The 24,635-nt window shown below is 39.0% G+C and overlaps 1 protein-coding gene across 3 annotated transcripts in view; it reads right to left on the bottom strand.

Moving 5' to 3' along the window:
• Nucleotides 1-16,641, bottom strand: part of MTMR14 (myotubularin related protein 14) — a 44,753-nt gene extending 28,112 nt beyond the window's left edge. For all 3 annotated transcript variants that reach the window (XM_044663937.1, XM_044664023.1, XM_044664114.1), the window contains exons 1-7: nt 16,276-16,641; nt 13,864-14,012; nt 11,349-11,457; nt 3,450-3,525; nt 3,062-3,122; nt 1,136-1,258; nt 269-342 (exon numbers count right to left, since the gene is read on the bottom strand). In XM_044663937.1, coding sequence (XP_044519872.1) covers nt 269-342; nt 1,136-1,258; nt 3,062-3,122; nt 3,450-3,525; nt 11,349-11,457; nt 13,864-14,012; nt 16,276-16,458 — 775 coding nt within the window. In that variant the 5' untranslated portion in view covers nt 16,459-16,641. The remainder of the gene's footprint in view (nt 1-268; nt 343-1,135; nt 1,259-3,061; nt 3,123-3,449; nt 3,526-11,348; nt 11,458-13,863; nt 14,013-16,275) is intronic.
• Between the last annotated feature and the right edge of the window lie 7,994 nt (nt 16,642-24,635).

Raw genomic sequence — 24,635 nt, 5'->3', positions numbered from 1 at the left:
CATAATCAAAAGCTTCAGTATATCATTTATTTATTAGCCACCCCATTCTGTAGTTCCACACCCCCCTCCCCCCCCAAGAATCCAGATACACTGAAGTGTTTACTAATAAGTCATCTCTAACTAAAAATGGCCAACACTATCACATCCACAACAGGTCAGCTACCTCTCAGAAATAGGAGTCTTCTAGTTTCATTCCCACCCAATATCAAAATGCCTAGTCATTAGCCTCCCCAAATCCATCATTCATGTGGTCTCAAAGGAACTATACCTGGATATGGGATGGAGAGAAGTGTAAAGTCGGCATATCGCTGGGCCTTGTCCACTTTCTCAGAGGAAGTGACACTAAGACAGGAAGACAATGTGAATCAGATTCAATTTCTGACTTGTTCCCTCTTATCTTCACAGACCAAAAGAGACAAAAGTGATTCCTTTTTAATACCATAGCAATGAGTGAGAGTATAAGAGGAACTGGGAATACAGCTCTATTTGAATCTTAGAGCTCAGAGCAGTTCCCACATATATGGAGTCACATGTGTGATATCAGACCTGCCCTCTTCCCCAACCCATGACATTATAGACAAACAATCAAAGCAAAGATAAACATGAAATATGAAAAGGGGAAAAATAGGATCCAGTAATCTGTTTAATAAAGATTACAGGGACATCAAGTTGGTTTGGTGGATAGAAAGCCAGGCCTAGACATGGGAGGCCCTGGATTCAAATCTGACCTCATACACTAACTGTATGATCCATGGCAAGTCACTTAACCCCAACTGCCTAGCCATTAACAGTCTTCTACCTTAAGATTGATACTCAATATTAATTCTAAATAGGTATGGGTTATTAAAAAAAAATAACATAATAGAAGAAAAGGCTGACTGTAAGGCTGTACCAGATTACCAAGTTACTTGTTGCTATTTGGCACATTGGCCTTTGGTATGCATCACTTTTGAATAAAACCATAATTTCTTTTTAAATTTTATAAAAGATAGAAAATTATAATTTATCTGAGATGAATTTATAGTTTTAAGATTGAGGGGATAGGTGATGGTCTCAAGTTGCCCTAAGTCCTATAATATCATGTAGTCATTCTTCACACATCTGTTTTAAGCGTGGGCTTATACACCATACTCACTTTAGGCCAAACTTAACCTTCTTGTTCTCTACCATCAGGTCACAGATGTATCTGACTGATAAATATCGAAGCAATTTGATGTCATGTCCTCTAACCTTATCAAAAAGTTGATTGTCAGCACTTCTGAAACAAAGAACACCAAGATGACAAGTTTCACATAGAAAGACAGGCAGTTTCTACTTATCCAAAGACTGAAGGCCAAGTAACCAATCAATTCTAGGGAGTGCTAAAATGAAGGATGACTTTTGAAAAAAGATGCATTTCAAAGAATGGCAATTGTGGAACATGGAAATAGGAAGCAAGCTATTTGTGACAAGTCAAAATAGTCTTAGTGAGCTGACATGAGCCAAGCTGGGGGATGAGACTTTCATTTATATGAGAAGATTATCTTCCACTTTTGTTTAGGGCCCTTAAGTCAGTTTTCAATCTATATAACTTAAAAACCCAAATGAAATGTTTAACAGGAGACAGACTAAGAGCTACCTTATCAACTGTTTGTGAAAATAGCAGGTCCATTCATCTTGCCTAATACTTCTGTAGACAAAGATAACATTTGTCTGTTCCTTAGGCTGTCTAAAACCTCAAAGCAGTTTGTGCTCCCTATCGTCCTTTTGATTCACCACAAAGTTAGGCAAGACTGGAAAAATGAAACAGCCATTATTACTAAATTTTCTTTTCACAATATCTATTGTTCCTATTTTTTCCCTCTCCCATTCAAATATTGTTCAGGAAGAAAGTGTGGTAAATAACATCTGGATCAGGCTTAGACCTGATGATCTGAGATGTCTACCACTCAAGAACAAACAAGGCTTGTTGGCTCATGGGTAGGCCAGAAGGTGCATGTGAATCCAACTGGGGACTTAAGAACTAGAAAAATGCACTTATTATTAGAAAGGCTCTGAGAAAGACAATATGAAATACTCGAAACACTGAACCATAAGGCAGAAGACAGGTTCTAATCCCCAAACCACTACTTCCTAGACCTAAAGAATTCCTCCTTCACCCCAACTTCCCCCTTTCATAAAATGAGTTAGACTAGACTATATTTTCTTTCAGCTCCAAGAGCCCATGATCTTAGTTCATTTGGGCTCCATTTCTTCATTTTGCAGATGAAGAAAATGAGGCCCAGAGGAGTGACTTGCCTACAGTCACAGAATATAAGAAGCAACAAAGGCAGTTACAATTTCTTCATCTATTCCAGAGGATAGCTCAAGTGGTTAGCATGCTCACATAATACCTTATTTTACTAGAATAGCTATACTGTCCTTTCTAGATGAGGACTGCTTTCACCCTCATGCCATCCCCAACTCCCTTCCCTTAAAGGACTATGCCATGTGATAGCCTTTCAAATAGCCATTAAAATTCTGCCTAGAAAAAGCTAAGTTTTATTTCACATTTAGAAAATCAACTAGTCAGTTTCTTCTCCTCCCTTCTCTTTCCCTTCCCTCATATCCCTAAGTAGAATAAGGAAATAAAATGAAAGAGCTTTCTATACTATTTTACGAGGTATAATTTTCCCTAATCAAAAGGACTATAAAAGCCCATGTTCAAGGGTAAGAGAATTTGCGGGTGAGAAACAGTAAATCCAACTTTTAAGAACTGTCACTTATTGAAGGTGAGCAGTTATAGGGAGGAAATGAAGAAAACATTTCACTTGAATTTTGCATTCTTATTTGGAAAGGGTCTTCTGATTCTGAACTCCAAAACATGTTTATACTTTTTATTTGCCATAGTCTAACTTAAATTCTAGTCCTACTAAACTACAAGGGCCTTACCTGTAGGAACCATCCCTCAATCTAGTGTAGTCCCTGTACCACTTCCCTTCATGTCTCACTCAATACCTTGCATATGGGCACTCAGTCTTGCAAAATAGCAGAAAGTAAATTAATCCCTCCCTCAACTTCCCAACTTTAACTCAATACTGACCGAAGTGTACAGTCATCTTCTGCAATGTCCTCTGAATCTGCCCAAGCATCATCTGAACCCCCTGTCAGAGAAAGAATATTCTGTATTAGTCAGGGTTCTACTACTGAAAGACATGGATGTTCTGCCACTAGCAGTGGCAGAGGCTACACAGAAATTGTGGCTCCATATTAAGAAAACATTTTTGCTCTAGCACTTTCCAGGTCAATTGCTTCTTAAGTTCAAGACAATTCTTATGATCTCTGCTACATTGTCTAATGACTTCATTCTTGGTGTGGATGCCTGGTTCTCTCCCTCCCTACTATCATGGAGAAGGAGAGGTAAGCTAAATGGGAATTTTTAGAACCTACATCATTCTTCTCATTCAGAGAGATTTTTGTTGAGCACTCACCTGAGAAGATATAGTTGTACCCAGTGCGCCCATACAACTCTCCCCATCCTGCTAGGGTTGCTGATCTGCAAATATGCTGGAAGTAAATAAGCATTTTCAGAGTTAGAGGTTCATCCTAAAAGCACATGGTTAAGGTAATTGGGAAAAGCATGCTAGATTTAGATTTCCCAAATCCAAAGTCAATCAAGAAGAACTTTCAAAAATTGATCAACAAGGCTGCATGGACTAAAAAAGCCTTCGAACACTACCTGAGAATCAAAACATGGATAATCTCTCTTTAAAATATTGTTTAAGTCCCCAAAACAAACACGCAAGAAAGAGCATAAGAATAAGCCCACAAAGTGAAAGAAATGACAGAATTGTGTCTATAAACTTTTTTAGCAATCCATATTGTCCTTGTTTCCCTGGATTTTTTTTTTTTTTACCTATATGTAAGAAGTATTTTTTGCTGTAATTGTTGCTGTTAGTGATCTAGTTTTATTCAACATGTACATTCACAGAATTCCAAAACTGGAATGGGATCTTACTGTTTAGCCAACAGAAACTTTCCCTCACAAGCTGGCATACAGCTCTCCTCAAATCCACTCTGCTATTTCACCCATGACAGCTCTTCAAATTTTTGAAGATAGCTAGGTTCTCCACTGATGTTCTCTTCTGTAAGTTCCTCAGCTCCTTCAATTGATCCTCATATGGCATGATCTTGAGGTCCTTCCTAATTTTGACTGCCTACCCCCGAGTACTCTTCGGGTTAACAATATCCTCTCAAGGTACAGGCTCTGGAAGGGAATATAATGTTTTGCTTATGGACTGACAGGAGCAAGAAGATTACAATCTTATTTCTGAAAACTGTGTGCCTCTCTTTAAGTCTCTAAGATCACATTAGCTATTCTGGAGGCAGGTATCATATAATGTTTTCCATCAAAAAAACCCACACTACCTCTCCAGTCTTTTTCAGAGAAAAATGCTATCTAGCCATACTGCTCTCCTATTTTACATTTGTAAAGCTTGTTTGTTTGGTTTTGTTCTTCAGTAAATGTAAAAACTTAAAAGTTATTACTATTAAATTTGATCTGATAGTTTGGGTTCAATGGTATAGTCAGTTAAGATGTTTAGGGATCTAGACTGTCAACCAACCTATTAGTTTCCCTTTTGTGTCACTTGCAAATTTGATAAGCATATCATCTATGCCTTTATCCAAGTTGTTAACAAAAATGTTAAACAGCACAGGGTAAAAGTCCTGGAGATCTATTTGCTACTTCTTTTAAGTTTACATTGAACTAATAATGATGACTTTTGAGAAACAACAGGGTATAATGTTCAAGTTTCAAGTAAGACAACTCCTTTATCAGCTCTCTCTCATCATACTCATTATGTTCCCAGTCCCCCAAAACTTTTTCTTCCTCTTATACCACATATCCTTAACACTGGTGTCATGGACTCCTTGGACAGTCTGGTACAATATCCCTTCTCAAATTGAGATTTTCAAAGGCATGAAAAAATACATAGGAAAATCAATTATTAACAGAATAGAGTTAGCAAAATAGTTTAAAAACCAAATTCAGACACCAGGTGAAGAACATCTGTTCTACATATACTCTTTTCATAAATTCATCTACTCTTTATGGCTTTTACTGTTACTACTATGCTGAAGACTGCCAAGTCTACATATATCTCAGATGCTGGGCTCCAGTTCCCACTTCCTATGATTTCTCACCTTAAATGTACCAGCCCACCCATTACTTCACACCAAACATGTTCAAAACTGAATTTGTTTTTCCCCCAAACTGGCTTCCCTTTCTCCAGCCTTAAGATGGTCATCTTTGTACATAAAAGAAAAATGAATCCAGTCCAAAGTCTTGCCGTTTTCCTCTATAATCTTTTATTCCCATACTATCCAACCAGGGTACTCCTACATAGATTATCCTTAACAGTCTCCAAGCTAGCCTCCCTGCTTTTAACCTCTCTTTCAATTCATCTTGTAAATCATTACCAGAATAATTTTCCTAAAAAATATTCTAAGAAGCCAACCTGAGAAACTATCAAATGTTTTGTTAAGGTCAAACAGTCACAACATCCTTGATCTGTTTAGAAATTCTATCCAAAAAAAAGGGCATAAGGTTACTCTAGCATGATCTGTTCTCAACAAAGCCATGCTAAGTTTTTGATCACTGCTTCCTTTTCTAGATATTCACTAACCATCCCTTTAAAAGTAGTTCTAAAGAAAAAGCAATTTGGAATTATGCTCAGCAAATAACCAGGAGTCCACACCCTTTGACACAAGAGATTCCACTGTTGGAATATCCCCAAAGAAATTAAAGCAGAAAGGTCCCAAATACATAAGTTACACATAGCAACACTTTCTGTAGTAACAAAGCCCTAGATAGAGTAGAAAGATGTCCAGAGATTCAGGGCATGATACAGTGAATAGAGTTTTGGACTTGGGAGTCAGGAAGAGCAAGTTTGAAATACTGCTTCAATCACTTATAGGCAAATTATTTATCCTTCTCTGCCTTGGTTTCCTCAACTGAAATGAGAGAGTTGGACCCCTAAGGTCCTTTTCAGCTTTAAGTTTCTGATTGGGAAATGGGTAAACTGTGATACATGAATGTAATGAATATTACTATGCTGCAAGAAACAAAGAATATGAATGAAACATGGAAAGCCTGATACAGAATAAAGTAAGCAGAATTAGGAAAACTACACAATTATAATGCAAATAGAAAGAATAAAAAAAAGAATTCTATGTGTAACTATAATGATCAAGTTTGGTTTCAGAAACAAGCTGAGAAAAATTTGCCCTCCCCTTTTCTGCAGAGGCGGGAGGATTTTAAGTGTGTGACATTGCATATAATGTGAGCCTGGGTTGATATGTTGGCTTTGTTGAACTAACTTATTTTTTTCTTCTTGCAAGGAATGGTTCCATAAAGAAGGGAGGGATGTATATGGATATAAAGGCAATATAAAAGTGAAAAACAAAACAAGTTCTAGAAATTTCCCAGGAAATTAAGTTCAAGTCAATGGCTGCTGAAATTTTCTAGATTCCATTCCCTTCCTTAAAAAAAAAAATCTGATATTTGTCCTTCTCTAATTGTATCATACACTTTTCATTCTCCATATTTTAGGGACCGCTAAGAGTGGCTTAGCAATTATACCTACTTCTTTTGGTACCTGAGAATGCAGCTCAGTTGGCCAAATTAACTTGAATTGATGAAGGGCAATTAAGTTGTTGAGCAAAATTCTAGTAAAAGTAGAAATCCATTTTTTAAAGTTCTTAGCTATTTGACATAGGCTCTTCCCTCCAATGAATTAAGACATGAGCAGGGTGCATTGAAGCCTAGTGTACACAAGGAGGCAGCACACAATAGCATAAAGCGTGAATGCAGTAGGAGAAAACAGGGTCTTCAATTTCAGTTCTACCACTCAGAAGTAGATGCAAACAAGCCACTTATATACAACCTGTGTACCTTATCAAATATCCAGGCATATCTGATGGAACAGGTCTTCCCTTTATCTTCAAAAAAAGGTACCAACCTTTGTGTTAAACCTATTTCTCTTTTTAGGTACCAGCTTGTCTGCTTTTCACTAATAAACTACAGGAATGTACTTCTATTCCTGCTCACTATGTCCTATCCATTAATTCCCTTACCTTGTTGCAATTTGGCAAACTATTGCAATAGCCTATTGGTGAGTGTTTGCCTGGCTCAAATCTCTCTTTACTTCTATCTACACTTCATTCAGTTGCCAAATTTTTTTTGTCCACACCCTTTGACACAAGAGATTCCACTGTTGGTTATATGTTCCCAAAGAAATTAAAGTAGAAAGATCCTTTATACATAAAATACTCATAGCAACACTTTCTGTAGTAACAAAGCCGTTTTCTTAAAGTTCAACTGACCATATTACTACCCTAATTCAATAAACTCCAGTAGTAGCTTCTTATGGCTTCCAAGATCATATACAAAATAAAATGTCACAAGGCATTTAAAGCCCTTCAAAAACTTCCTCCACTTTCTACCTTTTCTAGGCTTGTGAGATCTTACTTCCATGTACTCTTCAACCTGGTGACATTAACCTCCAGAGTATTCCACAAAAAAAAAATACTCCATTTCTCAATTCTGAGCATTTTCTAAGGCTGTCCTCCAAGCCTGGAATACTTTCCCTTCTGCCTATTGGCTTCCTTTAAGTTCCAACTAAAGACTTTTCTAAACTCAATTCTAGTGCCTTCTGTCTTATTTCTGATTTATTCTGCCTTTATTATGCTTACATTGTTATTTGCATGTTGTTTCCATTATTATACTGTGAGCTCCTTGAGGGCAGGGATTGTCTTCTGCCTTTTGGTATCCTTAGTACTTAATACAGTACCCAACACACAGAATATGCTTTATATTTATTGACAATTTAGTTTTTCACAAGATCTAAGTTTACCAGTGACTGACTACAAGCTAAATTAAGCCTCTCCTTTCCTTATCCTTCTAACTTCTTGAACATATGACCCACTGTTTTAAAAAAGGCATATCCCCTACTTCTATTTTCTTGGCTTCCCTGGCTATCCTTTTTGTCTTGGACATTTCAGAAGAAAACTTCAGTCCATCAAGTCCATTATTTGAAGAGTAATCATCTCTTCAGCATCCTCCACATGTACTCTAGGCAACCTCTGCCTGAAGACCTCCAATGAAGCAATAACAAATCCCAATTTAACAAAGCCCTCTTTCTCAACAAAGCCTGGGGAGGCAGAAATGCAAACACTCACCTCCCAGCTACAAGGAGAAACTAAGGCTAAGATTAGATGGCTTAAATCCCAGTCTCCTGATTCTCATATGTATATTCTTTCCACCACATTGCTTGAAGATAAAAAGGAGGGATTGGAACCAGTCACAGAAAGTAGAGGTGTCTAGGTGAAGAAAAGCTTGATATCCTATTTATGATCCACCAGTGCTAGAATGCTAGAAGTAACATTAGAGATCTAGTTAAAGCCTTTCATTGTCTAAAGAGGTATCCCTAACTCAGAATATGTATTATTTTTCTTTTTTTTTTTTTAACCCCTATACTTCGGTGTATTGTCTCATAGGTGGAAGGTTGGTAAGGGTGGGCAATGGGGGTCAAGTGACTTGCCCAGGGTCACACAGCTGGGAAGTGGCTGAGGCCGGGTTTGAACTAGGACCTCCTGTCTCTAGGCCTGACTCTCACTCCACTGAGCTACCCAGCTGCCCCCATCAGAATATGTATTCTTGACAGATATAGCTTGCCAGAAAAGCAAGCTGCAACATCTTCCTACAAAACAAATCCTGTTTCCTCACTGATCCCCATAAGTCACATTTGTTCTTCCATAAAAGTAAGTTTTCCCCAGGCAAATGAATCCAAAAGATATGATGTGGGCCTATGGCATTGCAAGGTACTGGAAGAAAAAAGCAGAGTAATGCCTACAAGAAGTTGTATGTTCTATCTCCTCTCACAAATCAGAGCTCTCTTTCAAACATCTCCCCCAAACCTAGGATGCCTAAACATTCCTTAATGGTTGAAGATCTCTCAATACCAGAGTGTTTTCACTTCCACCAATAAATAAATAAATACATTAGAGCATCCAGTATTGGCCTGTATTATCACTCTGTTACCAATGGATGTTACATTCTAACATATGTATTGCAGACTGAAATTTCTTAAGCTTAAAATGTATAGGTCTGTAATATGAATTAGCTCATTTCATCAACAGTTTCATTTTAAAATGCAATACAATGAAGTTACTTAGAATAAGGAGTGTCTTATTGAACTGCCCGACATCAGGAAGGAAGGAGGGGCAAAGGGAATTTAGAGCCCAATATTTTTAAAACAATTAATATTAAAAAAAATTTTTTTTACATGTAATGGGAAAAAAATATTAAATAAAAAAAGAAGTCTGAAGCAGGCGCTGGGGAGTGCTTTAAGTTTGGTTAGACACTGATGATGCCAGGTAACCATTGAATCCCAGGCCATCAATCGTCAGTTTGACTCATGCCCTACCACTGGATTTTGATGACTCTCTGGAAGAGATCGAGGCTGATGACTTCACAACTCTACTTCACTTACATCCAATTTATGCTTGGAGCCACGATATCATCTATTACATGATGTCATTGGTTCTATTTGAAAACTAAGGATGAAGGGGCAATTAAGCAGCAAAATGGATAGAGCACCAGGCCTGGAGACTGAAGGTCCTGGGTTCAAATCTGGTCTCAGACACTTCCTACTTGTGTAACCCTGTCCAAGTCACTTAACCTGAATTGTCTATAGCCCTTACTGTTTTTCTGTCTTGGAACCAATGCACAGTATTGATTCTAAGACAAAAGGTAAAGGAAAAAAAATGACAAAGAACAAGTCTACATATATTTCATGACCATACCATTTGTTTTTTCTGTGTTCAATCGACCTACCCCATTAGTGATATAGTCACCTTTGAGGGACCACACCTCCTATATTCATGAGCTGATCTTTGCTCCTTTATTTGCCATGCTGTTTGATTAAAAGTCTTTTGCTTTTAAGTTGTATTTACTCCCAGAGATGGGCAAAAATAAAACATTTGGGGGGAACAAAAGAATTAAGGAGTGCCTGAGAAACAACAGGGTATAATGTTCAAGCTTCAAGTAAGACAACTCCTTTATCAGCTCTCTCTCATCATACTCATTATGTTCCCAGTCCCCCAAAACTTTTTCTTCCTCTTATACCACATATCCTTAACACTGGTGTCATGGACTCCTTGGACAGTCTGGTACAATATCCCTTCTCAAATTGAGATTTTCAAAGGCATGAAAAAATACATAGGAAAACCAATTATTAACAGAATAGAGTTAGCAAAATAGTTTAAAAACCAAATTCAGACACCAGGTGAAGAACATCTGTTCTACATATACTCTTTTCATAAATTCATCTACTCTTTATGGCTTTTACTGTTACTACTATGCTGAAGACTGCCAAGTCTACATACACCTCAGATGCTGGGCTCCAGTTCCCATTTCCTATGATTTCTCACCTTAAATGTACCAGCCCACCCATTACCTCACACCAAACATGTTCAAAACTGAATTTGTTTTTCCCCAAACTGGCTTCCCTTTCTCCAGCCTTAAGATGGTCATCTTTGTACATAAGAGAAAAAATGAATCCAGTCCAAAGTCTTGCCGTTTTCCTCTATAATCTTTTATTCCCATACTATCCAACCAGGGTACTCCTACATAGATTATCATTAACAGTCTCCAAGCTAGCCTCCCTGCTTTTAACCTCTCTTTCAATTCATCTTGTAAATCATTACCAGAATAATTTTCCTAAAAAATACTTTAAAAGTATTAAAAAAAAACTAAAACATTTTCTCTATCAAGAACCTACTGCTCCCCATTGCTACCGCATCCAAATTTTCAACCAGCTTTTTTAATGTCCTACATAACATAGACTTAACTGTGTCTTCCAATATGCTTAACATAGCATTCTCCCCTAAATCAAACTGATCAACATACTGTCCTATATTCTGAAAAATGATACATGTATAACTCAGTGGAACTGCTCATCAGCTGGTGAGAACCCTTTTTATGTTATTTCGATATGCATACAGCTCAATCTTTTCTCTTCATTCCTAAAAACAAATGAGATACTATTTGTAAAACACTTAGCATCATATGGGACACTTAGGAGGTGCTTAAGTGCTTGTTCTTTCCTTCATAACCAGAGCTACCTAATTTAGTATTTAATTTATCCCTAATTGGCTTAATATTAGTCTATAAATATCTGAGTATTGTATTCATATTGTTGCCCTGAGGATTTGGAAGCAGTGAAACTTAAGGTGGCCTACACTCAGCAAAGTGTGCACAGAGGGTTCTCTAGTGCCTCAAGAGCCTCATCATTTCACTTTCTATATGCTCATGTGGACAGCTTTACCTTGCCCTTGTAGAGGATGACTGGGCAGACAAAGCGCCCTCGGCACCGGGCCATCTTGCTTCTATTGACAAGGTCCTGCAGTCGGCTCACCTGCACAGTGCTTTCAAACCTGCTCAACATAAAGTAGACAGTTAGTACTCTGACCATACTCAGGCCACATGGCTGGGAGTAAATATATGACTGATTTATAAGCAGTTGCTGTCTAGAGGCAGACTACAAATTGGCTCAAAACAGAAAAAAAGAGAAAAAAGACTCACCAGAGAGAAAGAAGGGATGAGACAGTCATCAGGAAGATGTGCTCTGCATTTGCAGGCTTTTGCCTAATGGCTAAGATGCTAAGTTTAGAAATGGTGCCCCCTTCAATATACCTAAGTAACTAGTTTCAGCATTTACTGAAAGCAGAACACAACTACTGAAAGCAGAACACAATCTCAAATATCACTTCCTCAAAATAAAGGCTAGCTTTCACATATTGTATATAGATTATTTAGCCTGTAAATATACTATACTGACACTCATTACTCACTTCCCATAATAGAAGGTAGCCAAGGGGAAATAATACTTCAGTCTCTCCTCTGGCCCCCATAAAAAAAAATGAAGTTGAATCCTTTTCCTTCTCAGATCAGACAAGCATTTATTCTTAATAAATGGGCCCAGAACTGAGAACACAACAAAACAATTTCAAAGAAGTTTACACTCCAAAACAGAGATTAGGTGAGATAGAGAAGTAGGGAGGGATACAATTGTGATGTTTTTAAACACTTAATATATGTTAAGGGTTCAGGGAAAGTTATAACAGTTTTATTAATTTTTCTCCCCAATTGTGTACATTCACTCCTGTAACTGTTACCAATGATGCATCATTATCAAGTAGGAAACAAAAATGAATTTCATGCTGTCCAACTCCTGTTAACTTACCAATTTCCCTTCTAAACATGTTTCAATCTTACTAGCCATTACTTGCTATTTATGCTAAATCTGCTAAATCTGATCAGGCCCCATTTCTGCTAATATTAAGAGAACTGCTTAGGACAATTCTTCGGTACCTTATTAGCACCTTTCTACTACTCATTCTGGACACTAAATTCACTCCAACAGTTTTTAACTTCTAAACAAGAAAAGCTCAGATCACCTAGGACTCAAGCCCTTTTCTAATGTCTATTAGCTACTTTTTTTTTAAAAGGAGGTATTAAATCACTCTGCAATTTCCGCTTTCAGAACTTCATCTAGAGTGGGATAAAACCAAATTTACTTTTTTTAAAAAAGAAAAGAATGTCAGAACCTCTCTCCTTCTACATAACTTTGCCAAGAAGTTTCTCTTTCCTTAATTTCCCCTTCAAGGGTGACACCCACTCTCACTGCCACCTCAAGCACCTTATTATGTAGTCTTGTAAAAACTAACTTTACAAGCTTTTCTTGCAGAAATGTTTTAATACAGAAACCCTAAAACTACTTCCAGTAGTATGGACAGAATGGCAATGATGTGCTACAATCCCACCCCTCTATTTTGCATTAGGGCAACAAAGGGAAAGATAAACTTTAAGTTAAAAAATTGAATTGGGTTAATGTCTCACTCCTTTCTTGGAAAGTAACTGTTGGGCTCCTAAAGAAGCTACCAGTTGGGTTGGGTTTAGAGAATGCAATTAAAAGAATAAGAAAGGAATTTTTTTTAAACTTTAGGTAAAGAGACTAGTTAAAATTTAAAGACCTAAAATGGGGAAATAAAAAGGTCAACCATTAGAAATAATATGACTTCAAAGGGCAGCGGGGTGTTCAGTGGATTGAGAGCCAGGCCAAGAGACAAGAGTTCTTAGGTTCAAATCTGGCCTCAGACGCTTCCTAGCTTTGTGACCCTGGCAAGTCACTTAATCTCCATTGCCTAGTCATTACCACTCTTCTGCCTTAGGATCCACACAACGTTTTGATTATAAGGCGGAAGGTAAGAGTTTAAAAACAACAAAACAGAAATAACATGACTTCAAGAAAGTCTAATACTAGGAGAAAAGAGAAGGCACTAAGGATTATTGGACATGTGTGTGGAATCACGACTTGACACAGCCTATATTGCCTCATCAATAATTTCTCCTCTGGCTGAACACTCCCAATAGCTGTATAAACCCTGTTTGGGGCCCCTAAAGAACTATGGGCCCTTTTATCAAGGCTCTTTAGGCCCAAACTAGGTAAAATATTCCTTGTATCTATCTGTTCCCACATTGATGACTGTGAGGCTTCCACAGCAAGAGTGACGATTTCATGAAGCCTCAGAATCTTATTTTTAAAGTCATTATTGCTGGGTTTATTTTTTAGATCAGTCCCAATTGTAGAACAGGGATAAGAAATTTAAAAAAAAATTTTTTTTGATACTACATAAATTCTACTCCTGAAGCTTACTAAGAAAACAGTGCAACGAGAATACTCAACACCCAAAATACTGCCTTATTGCCCAAATGCAGCCCCTGCCTCACAGCTGAATCTCACAAAGTGCCTTACATATCTATAATCAGTAATTGCTTACGTGTCTTTCTCCTTTTCAGCACTCTCATACTCCAAGAACACAATGTGCCGGGGATAGTGGCCACAGATTTCTCCATTCACATTCTGGATCACACTGTAACAGTAATCTCTGCCAAACAACTCTAGACATCTCTTCTCAATTCGCTCAACCTGAAAAGAGATTAAAATCTAACTAAGCACACAGTACTGTTTTAGCTGGGTATGTTGGATATTAATGGGTTAACTTACTTGAAATATACATTTGCTTGTTGTTACAACCACCTAGAGTCCCTTTCTAATCTTTGCCAAGACTGCATTTATAGATTAACATATCAGTCCTAATTCATGAGACTCCTTGGCCCTAGATCTTTCAGACATGCCACCAAGCAGTGACAAATTGTTGGTCTAGAGCAGTGATTCCCAAAGTGGGCACCACTGCCCCCCGGGGGTGCTGCAGTGATGGTCACAGGTGCATTTGGGGGTAGTGATAGTAGGTGACAGGGGGCACTAAGTAATATTTTTTTTTCTGGAAAGGGCTTAGTAGGCCAAAAAGTTTGGGAACCACTGGTCTAGAGGTAGCCATCTAAACACAAACTTCTTGATGTTTATTGCTTGTGGATAGAAGGAAAACCATCACTTGAAGCTGCTCTGTCTACAAGCTAGGGAAAGAAATTATAAGATTAATATTACCTGTCAAAAACTACAAGAAATGACTGATTCTAATTCAAACAGGTGTCAATTGTATAACAATACAAAGATGTGATCTCAAGAGATCTTAGTCACCCTTTCAAAGCAGTAAAAATGAAAGGGATAATACTTGTAACTAGGATTTTGAAGAAAGTGTTGTCAACTTTAGAGGACTACATAAAAAAGTTAATAATAGAATTATGAGCAAATATTAAGATATTTCCATTACTGAGCCTTCTGGAAGTAGATAAAACCCTCAGATGTTCTATGGACATAAAACTGACCCTCCATAAACTAAATAGAGATAGACATCTAGAATTAGCAGAAAATCAAATTCACACTGGACATTTTGAGATACAGAGGGGTATAGAATACTCTGTCCTAACTGGAGAAGTCCTTAGGCTAAAATAATCAGTAACCCCAGAAGGTTTTAACAGCATGTCTAGACAGGTACAGAAAACAGGCAACTACCTGACCCAAGCCAGAGCTTGCCTAACACCCAGAAGCATTCGCTGAAATACCTACTGGTACACTGGAACAACCATATCACATTCTGCAAGCAACAAGAATTTAATTATTCCTATATATCAGGCACTGTTCGAAAGACAGTAAGAAAAATCAAAAGACTACCTCTCTGAAAGGAAGCTCAGTCTAATAGGGGAGATAACATTCCCTCCCCCAAAAGGGCACAAAATAAGATTTATACAGGATAAATCGGGGATAATCTCAGAAGGAAAACCCCAAGATTAGAGAGCTACGATGCTTTCTAGTTTAATCCCTTCATTTTACAGATAGGGGGCCCTTGACTGATTAAGTGCCTATAGTAGGGCCAGGAACTCAACTGTTATAGGAGAACACAAACTTAAAAAGCTATCCCTACCCTCAAGGAGCCCACAATCTAACAGGAAAGATAACATGCAAAGCAAGCGTGTATAAACATATAGCAGGATAAATTGGAGATAGTCTCAGAAGTACTAAGATTAAAAAAGGCTGCAACCCTTCATTTTACAAATTAACATAGGTAACATTTAAGAAGAGCTTCAAATGGGGGAAACAAGGTAGGGGACCCAGATACTATAATGATTGAAGTCATGAGCCAACATGGGGAGGGGGGGGGCGAGAGAGAGGAGCCTTCTGAAAGGGGGATAAAACTGTCTGATGCTCTATGGATATAATGCTGACTTCATGAACTAAATAGAGATGGAAGGCCAGAGTTAACAGAAAAACAAAAAGACGAAGGGAACCAGGCCTGGGGACTGGAAGTCCTGAGTCCAAATCTGACCCCAGACACTGCCTCTAGTTATGTGATCTTGGACAAGTCACTTAACTCCATTGTCCAGGCCTTACCACTCTTTTGCCTTGGATCCGATATTTAATATCCATCCTAAGATAGAAGATAAGGATTTTTTTTTTTTTTTTTTGTCTAAAAGGTGTCTAGGGGAAAAACTTGTAGGCACCGAGTTAACAAGCATTTATGAGGCACTAACTGTGTGCGAAACTCTTTAAGGCAAAGCCAGTTCCTACCCTCAGGAGGCTGCCACTCTAAACCGGCAGACCAGGCGACAGCAGATAAACCAGAGGGGATTAACCAGGGAAACTCGGAGCCCCGAGCCTGGGGGAAACAAAGAACTGCCGCTCCCTTCGGAAACCAGAAAGAGGAAGAGGAAGCAGGCGTGGAGGGGGGGGGCAGGGGTCTGGCCCCGAAGCTGCCGCTCCCCACGGCCCCTCGCCCTCCTCCCGGCCGCACCTTGGCGTTGCCCGCGCCGCTGCCGCCGTCCTTGGCCCGGTACTGAGTCCGGGAGAACTCCTCCAGCAGCTCAACAAGCCCCGGCTCCTGTGGCGGCGACGACGAGGACGACGACGAGGAGGAAGCGGAGGAGGAGCCGGACGAGGGAGAAGAGGAGGCAGCGGCGGCCCGAGCGCCGGCCATGCCCCAGGCTCGTGTCCACCTCAGCGCGCCGCGCACCAGCCCATGCCGCCGGGCCACCTGCCCGCCCGCCAGCCCGCCGCCCAGCCCAGCCTAGTCTTTCCCAAGTCCAGCCCGCGCTCCGGACCAAGACCGGAACCGACCCAACCCCGCCTTCGATCCCCCTAGCCACAGCCACAGCCGGGAACGGCTCACACTTCCGCCGACGCCCATACCGGATGTTTACTCCGTCCCCAGCCAATAGGCATCCTGGAACGCGCGCCCCGCCCCGTTGATGACCCGCCCACCTCCACCTCCGCCCCCGCCCCTCGCCGTGGAAGGAACCACGTGTGGATAGTTACGGGGAGCGATTTCCACGTGCTTGGTGGGCTGAAGAAAAGTGGTCGAAACCATCGACGCTGCTGATTGGCTGAAGGAGGGGACTATGGAACTCCCCACACCTGGAGCGAACCGTGGTGTGGGAGCTATAATCATTGCCACGTAGGGAAGCTGTGTCCTCATGGTAGCATCTCCTTTCACAGAAGGGTTGGGCGGCAGTCACTCATTCAAAAAAATTTTCATTTAATTATTTTTAACATTCATTTAAAAATTTGAACCCTGAATTCTCTCCTACCTCCACCCTTCCCCCACTCATTGAAAAAGTGAACAATATGATATCTATTATGCATATAAAGTCATGCAAAATATATTTCTATGTTAGCTACCAACAAGCAGTTATTAAGTACTTCCTATTTGCCAGGCATCGTAGTAATTGTTTTGGATGGCAAACAAAAAACAAACAAACAAACAAAAAAAAACCAGAGTCCCTGCTCTCAAGGAGCTCACAATGTAAATAGTGTAATGAGAGACTGTGCCGATAATGGGGGAGAAGAAAACAGAAGGAAGGAAGAAAGAAAGAGCCCTAGAAGGGATCTCAAAGACCATCTAGTCCAATTTAACCCCCATCCCTTTAGAGATTTGGAAAATAGGATGCAGGTACATTAATGGACTGTGTAGATTCATTCAGCCAGTCTGAAAAGCAGCTTGGATCTCCATCCCTAAAATCACTAAACTACATATCCTTTGACCTAACAATGCCAGTTAACAAGCATATAATCCAAAGAAATCAAAGAAAGAGGAAAAGGATTTACATGTATATAGAGAAAGAGACAGAAAGGGAGGAGAAAGAAGAGGAGAAAGAGCTAACATTTAAATAGCCTTTAAGATTGGCAAAGAACTTTACAAATATTATCTCTTTATCCTCACCATAACGTTAGGAGGTAGATAATATTATTATTCTCATTTTACAGAGGAGGAAAATGAGGTAAACAAAGATTAAGTGACTTGGCCAGGGTTATACAGCTAGTAAGTTTCTAAGGCAGAATTTGAACTCAAGATTTTCTGATTCTAGGTTCAAGACCCTATACACTGAACCAGCTAACTGAGTATCCAAGAAATTAAATGGCTTCTTTCATGGATTTAGTAAACAGCAGCACTGTAACAAGAACCCAGGTGTCCTGACTCCAGGTCAAGGACATTTTCACTGCGCTGCTCTGAAACTGGATCCTGGCCAGTGCAGGCAAACATTACAATTCAACCAATTCAGCCCAAAAGTCCAGAGGGAGTTGTCTTTCTAGCAATGTCAGTCCCTTTATTATTTCACTTACTGCAAAAGGTCTTCTTTACTTAGCCCCATAAAACTCTGACTATTTTGAGTTCAGGAGGCAATGACATGTAGTTGAAAAGAGCACACCGAAGTTGAGTGACCTAGTTTCAAGCCCCAACTTCCCCAGGAATTTGTTTGATTACCTTAGGTAAATTATTTCATTTTTATGTGACTCTGTTTCCCTAGCTTACAGGGCTATTATAGGATTTTTATGTTGCTGGAAGAAATGCAGTATGGGTCCATTACAAACTCAAATCATCTCACCTCAAGAACTCCTTTTGTTGAGGCCAAATCTGAACTCAAGTCTTCCAGATTCACTACTCTATCAGCATAGAAAACCTGATCATTGGAAGGGATTTCTGAGGTGGTGTAGTCCAACCACTACCTAACTGAGAATCTCATCTAACTTGTCCAAATGATTATCCCATCTCTGCTTGAACACTTCTAGCACTGTTAGTATCTCACCTCTATTTGGATATTCTCCATTCCTTGAGCTTTCCAGGATGCCATTTTCTCTTGGTTCTTCTATCTGCTTGCTTCTTTTCCATTTAATAAATTCATTATTAATTTACCAGTACTGTATTACCAATTCGGACTTCCCCTTCACCAATTCATTATCCTTCTTTCACTCCATAAAGATGGGTATTTCCTAAGGCTAAGTTGGAGGCCCTCCTTTCTCTATAATTCATTCTTTGCTGACCTTAATTCACTCAGAAATGTTTTTCATATCTATGCAGATACTTCCCAGAGCTATATAACTAGTCCTAATTTTGAGGACCCTGGAGCTCTAATTCATCATCTTCAATCTTCATGGTAAGCAGGCACTCCCATTTAAATTAATTACTGCTATTACTGATATGACATTGACTGAGCCAAACTCATTATCTTCCTCTTCAAGTCCACCTCTCCTTCTAACTTCCTGATTTCTCTTGAGATCACTATTATCTTCACAGACTCCCTAAACTTGAAACCTTGAAGTCATCTTTGATAGATTCTCTTTCTCACTTCTCACTCCCCACATCCTCCCAGTTGTTTCCAATCTCCGCACAACCATCCCTTTTGTTCTCTATTTTTTCACTCTCCAAGTTCAGGCCATTATGATCTGAATGAACTATTTTGATTGTCCCTATTGGGCTCCATACTCTAGCCTCTCCCTTCTTTAATTCATCCTTCATGCCAGTATGAAAATAATCTTCCTAATGTACAAATCTCATTGTAACATCCCACTACTCACACACCTTGTTTGGTTCTCTATTGAGAACCTGCTAGGACAGGGTGTCTTTTTTTGTTGTTGTGATGCTTTCTCTAGTGCAAAGAGGGGAGGTAGGAAGAGAGATACCTGTAAATTTCAATGTAGCCAACAAAAAAATTAATTAAAAAACACTAATCAAAAAGTATTTGGATATAACTGGATTCTTTAGTAATCCTATGCATTTCTCACATTATGCATTTATGAATATAATTATGAGAAAAGGTCCATAGGAATAGTAGGGGGTCTGTGACAAAAAAAAAAAGATTAAGAAGCACTCATCTAGGCTATGGCCCTTTGCAACCCTGCTCCAAACTTCCAGTCTTATTTCACAGGACTTCTTCTATTCTGCATTCAAGTCAAATTAGACCAGTAGCAGTTTCCTATCTCTTGCCTCTCTGCATTCCAATAGCTACATACTATTATCTCCACTAACATACCATTCCCATTTCCTGTCATGGTATCACAGCATATCAAGGTATCATAGATCCAGAGTTAGAAGAGACAACCAAGGCTATCTAGTCCAACCCCCTTGTTTTACAGATGAGGAAACTCAGACCCACGGAGGTTGTGATTTACTCAGAATCTTACAGGTAGTGGGATCAGAGGTAGGATTTGAATCCATGTCCTTTGATTCTCTAGCTAGTGCTCTCTCCACTGTACCACACTGTCAACTACCTTCTCTGCTTCCATGTTTCAGTTCAGGTACCACCTTCTCAATGAAGCATTCTCTGATTCCTTCAGTTGAAAGTGTTACTCTAGCCTAAAATATCCTAGATTTCTTTCTCTGTATCTCTCCTTTGAGCTCATTATGCCTTTTCTTGTGCCTGACTTAGCTGTATGCATGTCATATTCTCCAACCCCCTTCCATTGGATTGTCAAAGTCTTGAGAGCAGAGATTGTGCTGTGTTTATTGTTTTATATCCAGTGTTAACACAGAGCTTTGAATGTAACAGAAACATAATAAATATTTGTTTAATTGAATCATTAGGGGGGGGGGAATATACCACAATCCCTAAAGAATTTAAGTTGTGGCTTAACCAAAATGCCAGGGAAAGATGCATTGATGGGTGAGAGATGACTGTAGTGTATAAACAATGAAGAATTGTACAGGAGAAGCAGCATAAAGTTATTAGCAAAGAAATTTATAGGGGGCCAGCCTCTATATGGTTTTGGGGTCCTGAGTGGTGTTGGTGGCATAGGATTGTTAAGGCAGGAGAAAGAAAATGAGAACAAATAGACTAGTGGTTAGCCCATGCTGTTCTGAATTCTGTGGGCTTGGGAGTTTATTATATACTGATTTCAAACAAAGAATACAAAAAAGAGTCACAGCTGTGAAGGGGTAACAAATCACACATAACCCATTGAAGTCTAAAGAGTAAAGGTGCAAAGACAAATGGCCAAATTCCAACCACCAATTTAGTAGGGGATAACTCTGGGAGCGGAAATACCCCATGGAGATGCTCACCAATTGAGACCTGCTAAAGGCGCCAATTCTAATCTAAGTATGCAATCTTATCTAAGTAATGTTTGTTAGGATTCAGGCTTCTCAATTATCAAGGAAAGGAATCATCAACTCAGTAGATGCTGGTCTGCCACTTCAAAGCTCTCCAATAAGAATTCTAAGAAAGGTGGGGATCTAAAACTGAGTCAAAAGAGGAGCCTCATATTTTTATCTTAGATGGCCCATTCTGTCTGTGTCCTGACATGCAGTGCAGAAAAATCATACACACAGTTTTACTTGCCGATGATTTTGTAATGGGATCCAGATAAAATATCTGTTACAGACTCTGTTTCTCTAAATGACTCCTAATAGTCTCTTGGAGGGATCAAGTTGTTTTTGGATTAACCTACCTGCTGGTACCAGAGCTTTTCGGGGCTCAGGTGACCAGAACCAAACACAAAGACTGCCTCAGCCTGGATTGGTCACATAGGGAATCCAGATAACAGGCCCTAAATTTGATCCTATTTCTCTAATGGCTTTCTACATCTAATGGCTCTCAACAGAAATTTATGGTCAGAGAATGTATGAGGAGGGGAATGAGCTTTCCCAACTAAGCCAGGTTAGGGAAGAGTTATAGCATGAGAGTTATAATAAACAATATTGCATGATAAATATATTAGAGATTTTTTAAATAGTACTATATGAAATTTTTGGGTGGGTGAGTGGAGAATTACTTATTAGAGTTAATTACAGAAAACTTCCTGGAGAAGATAGAATTTTAACTGGACTTTAAACAAAGGATAGGAAGAGAGCTGGTCCTATAGTGAGAATGAGAGATGGATTATAGCTAGCCCGTGTGCTCAACTGGTCTCTATATATTGTCAAAAGATTTAGAGCAGGGTCCCCAACCCAAAGGGTGGATCTCCCATTGGAAAGATATGTGCATAATGATATGGACCAGACATGAACAGGATGAAAAGTTATGCCGAGCTGTTGTTTTCTATGTAATTAGAATGTTGTACCCTAAAGACTCCATCTCCCATAATTCTTTTTCTCATCCCAAAATTCCTTTTTCTTTCATCCCCACATTGCATCCTCACATTTTGTAAATAAGTTGTGTGTAACACCACCCTCTTGCTCTCTTCTCTTGTGACCACAACTGGGTTAGCTCCATCTTTACTCTAGCTTTTTATTTTCCTTTACTTCAAGTTATTATTAATAAATCTTATTAAATATAATACTTGAATATATTGTATATTAATTTTTAAGCTTATATTTATTAATTTTTAAGCTTATATTCTATCCTTTTCAGGATAGAATTCTCAAAAAAAAATTTTAAGCCTTTGAAAAAAGAATAGGGAGTAGATAAATTTTGCGAGCCACTTTTTCTTGCCTGCCACTTCTGGTGCTTACTTCTGCTGTTTTTCTGAAGGCCACCTTGCCTGCCTGCTTTCATTCAAGTGACTTAGCCTGGGAGTCCTTGTCATTTCTGCTGTCAATGAGCTACTACAGTCCTTGCCCAATTGCTTGAGGGTTCAAGAGCCATTTAGAAGCACCTTTGTTTTTTCTACAGAGAGTGAAGTATAAATCCCTTTCCCCTCCCCCACTCTCCACACCCACATCAGGTCTCAAGCTTGTGCTAGTCATTTTTTCAGCAGGGGAACACAGCATGGTGCATCCCAATCCAAGCTATCCACCCCACCCTCAATCCAGTCTAGCTTCCCAGTCTGGCTAACCTAGGAGGGCTTCCATGCTCCTAGATGTGGAGGAAGGGGACTGAGTTATCATGGGGCCATTGTTTTTACCCCTATGTGGGGGAAGGATCAGAACTTTTCTCCCAAACATTCCTTGTGAGACTTTTACTCCTTGCCAGTGCATACTAGGGTAGTGCCACCTACTAACAGGAAGTAGAGATTGTGAGCATGACTCAGTTTCCTGCCTCTCTCAAATAGCTTCTGTTTCCAGAGACCCTTATCAAGCTCACACAGCTTACAGCTTTAGGATGTCTTTTCTTACTTCTATTCATGAGAGTTTTTGTGCTGATTGGATACATTGCAGTTGATAGCTTGACTAATCTTAAGATTCAGATGGGAGGTTCATCTTACAACCCCTTGTCATTTTGGTCTGCCCAGTTTCTGCACCACATCCAATATAGGATTTCTTCACACTGTGCCCAGTGCATGTATGAGGAACTCCAGAGGTGTGACAAAAGGAATCTAAATGGATGATAATATTGGGGAGGGGAAGGAACCTTAAAGAGATCTGAAAGTTTATTGATGTTAACATTTTGAGTTTTGTTTCCTCTCCATAATAATGAAGAAATCTATTGGAATTGAAGAAAAGGACTTTTGAATTCAGTGTCTGTATCCTATCATGCTTATTGTATTTGCTGATTATTTTAAGATTTAATTTTGTTTTTAAGTTAATATATTAATCTAATCAATACTATTCTGTTACCCTGAATCATTTCAAGCTATTGTGTTTTGGCTATTAGTTATATGTTCTGTTACATGATATTTATTTGTATCTTTCCCCTATGACTGTACTGAAGAACATATCATTGTTAAAGCCCATCAACATCTTGCACAAACCCTTTTCCTGGCAAAACCATAGGTCCTTAGGGATGCTGAGTTTGTCACCTGATCCATCGAGGTCACATGTTGCTTATACAGCCTTTTGTGCCATTTTGCTTTTGTTAATTGTCACATAGATGATGGATGGACTCCATCAAACTGGTTACAATCTTTGGAGAATTTAATGTGCTAAATATCTCAATTGATTTTAAGGGGTCTTCAAACATGATTTTCAGATATCTAGTAGCATCAATACCTCTGACTTGATCTTTTGCCTGCCTTTGAGTTCTTTGTAACAAGAGGTAAGGGTCCATTTAGTAGCTGAAGACAAGTGCAATGGCACTGTTGTATTCTCCACTTCCACATTTATTAAAACTGTAATGGATGACACATCTGAAGTGATTTTCACTATTTTAGTCCTTGGCTCCTCGTAAATGGGTGGGACATATTGGAGACAGGTCTTTTACACTGTTAAAGTCTCATACCAGAGGGAGGAAGGTTTCCCAAGAGGCTTAGTTACCTCAAAATGGGTTATAATCTCATCTTCAAGGTGGGAAGGTTTTCCTAGGGGGCATGGTACCTCTGGATGATTCTCAAGAGGAAGCATTACCCAGGACCCTAATGGCTTCTGGATGATTTTTATGGTTTTAACTCTTCAGGTTACTCTACCCTTCCACCAGAATGAACTAGATTCTTGGTGACATTTTAGACCCCAAAAAGGTTTTCATCAGCAGTACAGAGGTTTGTGTTTTTTCTAGGCTCCTCTGCCAAATTTTGGAATGATGGCAATAATAGACTTTGTTAAAAAATATCTTTGCCAAGGTTGAAAGTTTGGCTAGATCTGTAGAACTTGTGTCAAGTATCCATGAATTCATAGGTTTTTTTAAGTGTCATACAGCAAGTGGCTATATAGAGACTCATGTGAATCTTATATGATAGTGGGTTTGTTGCTATTGTGAATTTCAGGAATTTGGGTATTTCTTTGAATGTGCTTTACATGCTGTATTACTGTTTTATAAAGCTGTTACTTTGTGAAAATCATTTGCACTCACACTGTGGATCATGGCTAAGTTAAAAAAGGAAATGGATCTCATTTTTGGTGAGGAATCTTTGTATTCTATCTCTCCTTGACTGACACAGTGTGTCACTGATAGTAAGTTATGTATTTTTCATTTTTAAAACATTTTTATTATTGTTTTTTTCTTGTATGTGCAATATAATATTTAAGTTTTATTTTTTCTCTCATTTTTTTTTTGTATTTGAAGTACA

Source organism: Gracilinanus agilis, chromosome 1, assembly GCF_016433145.1.
Source record: "Gracilinanus agilis isolate LMUSP501 chromosome 1, AgileGrace, whole genome shotgun sequence".
In the NCBI taxonomy this organism is placed as follows: Eukaryota; Metazoa; Chordata; class Mammalia; order Didelphimorphia; family Didelphidae; genus Gracilinanus; species Gracilinanus agilis.
The sequence above is the reverse complement of the archived record's forward strand: the minus strand, read 5'-3'. Positions and strand labels throughout refer to the sequence as shown.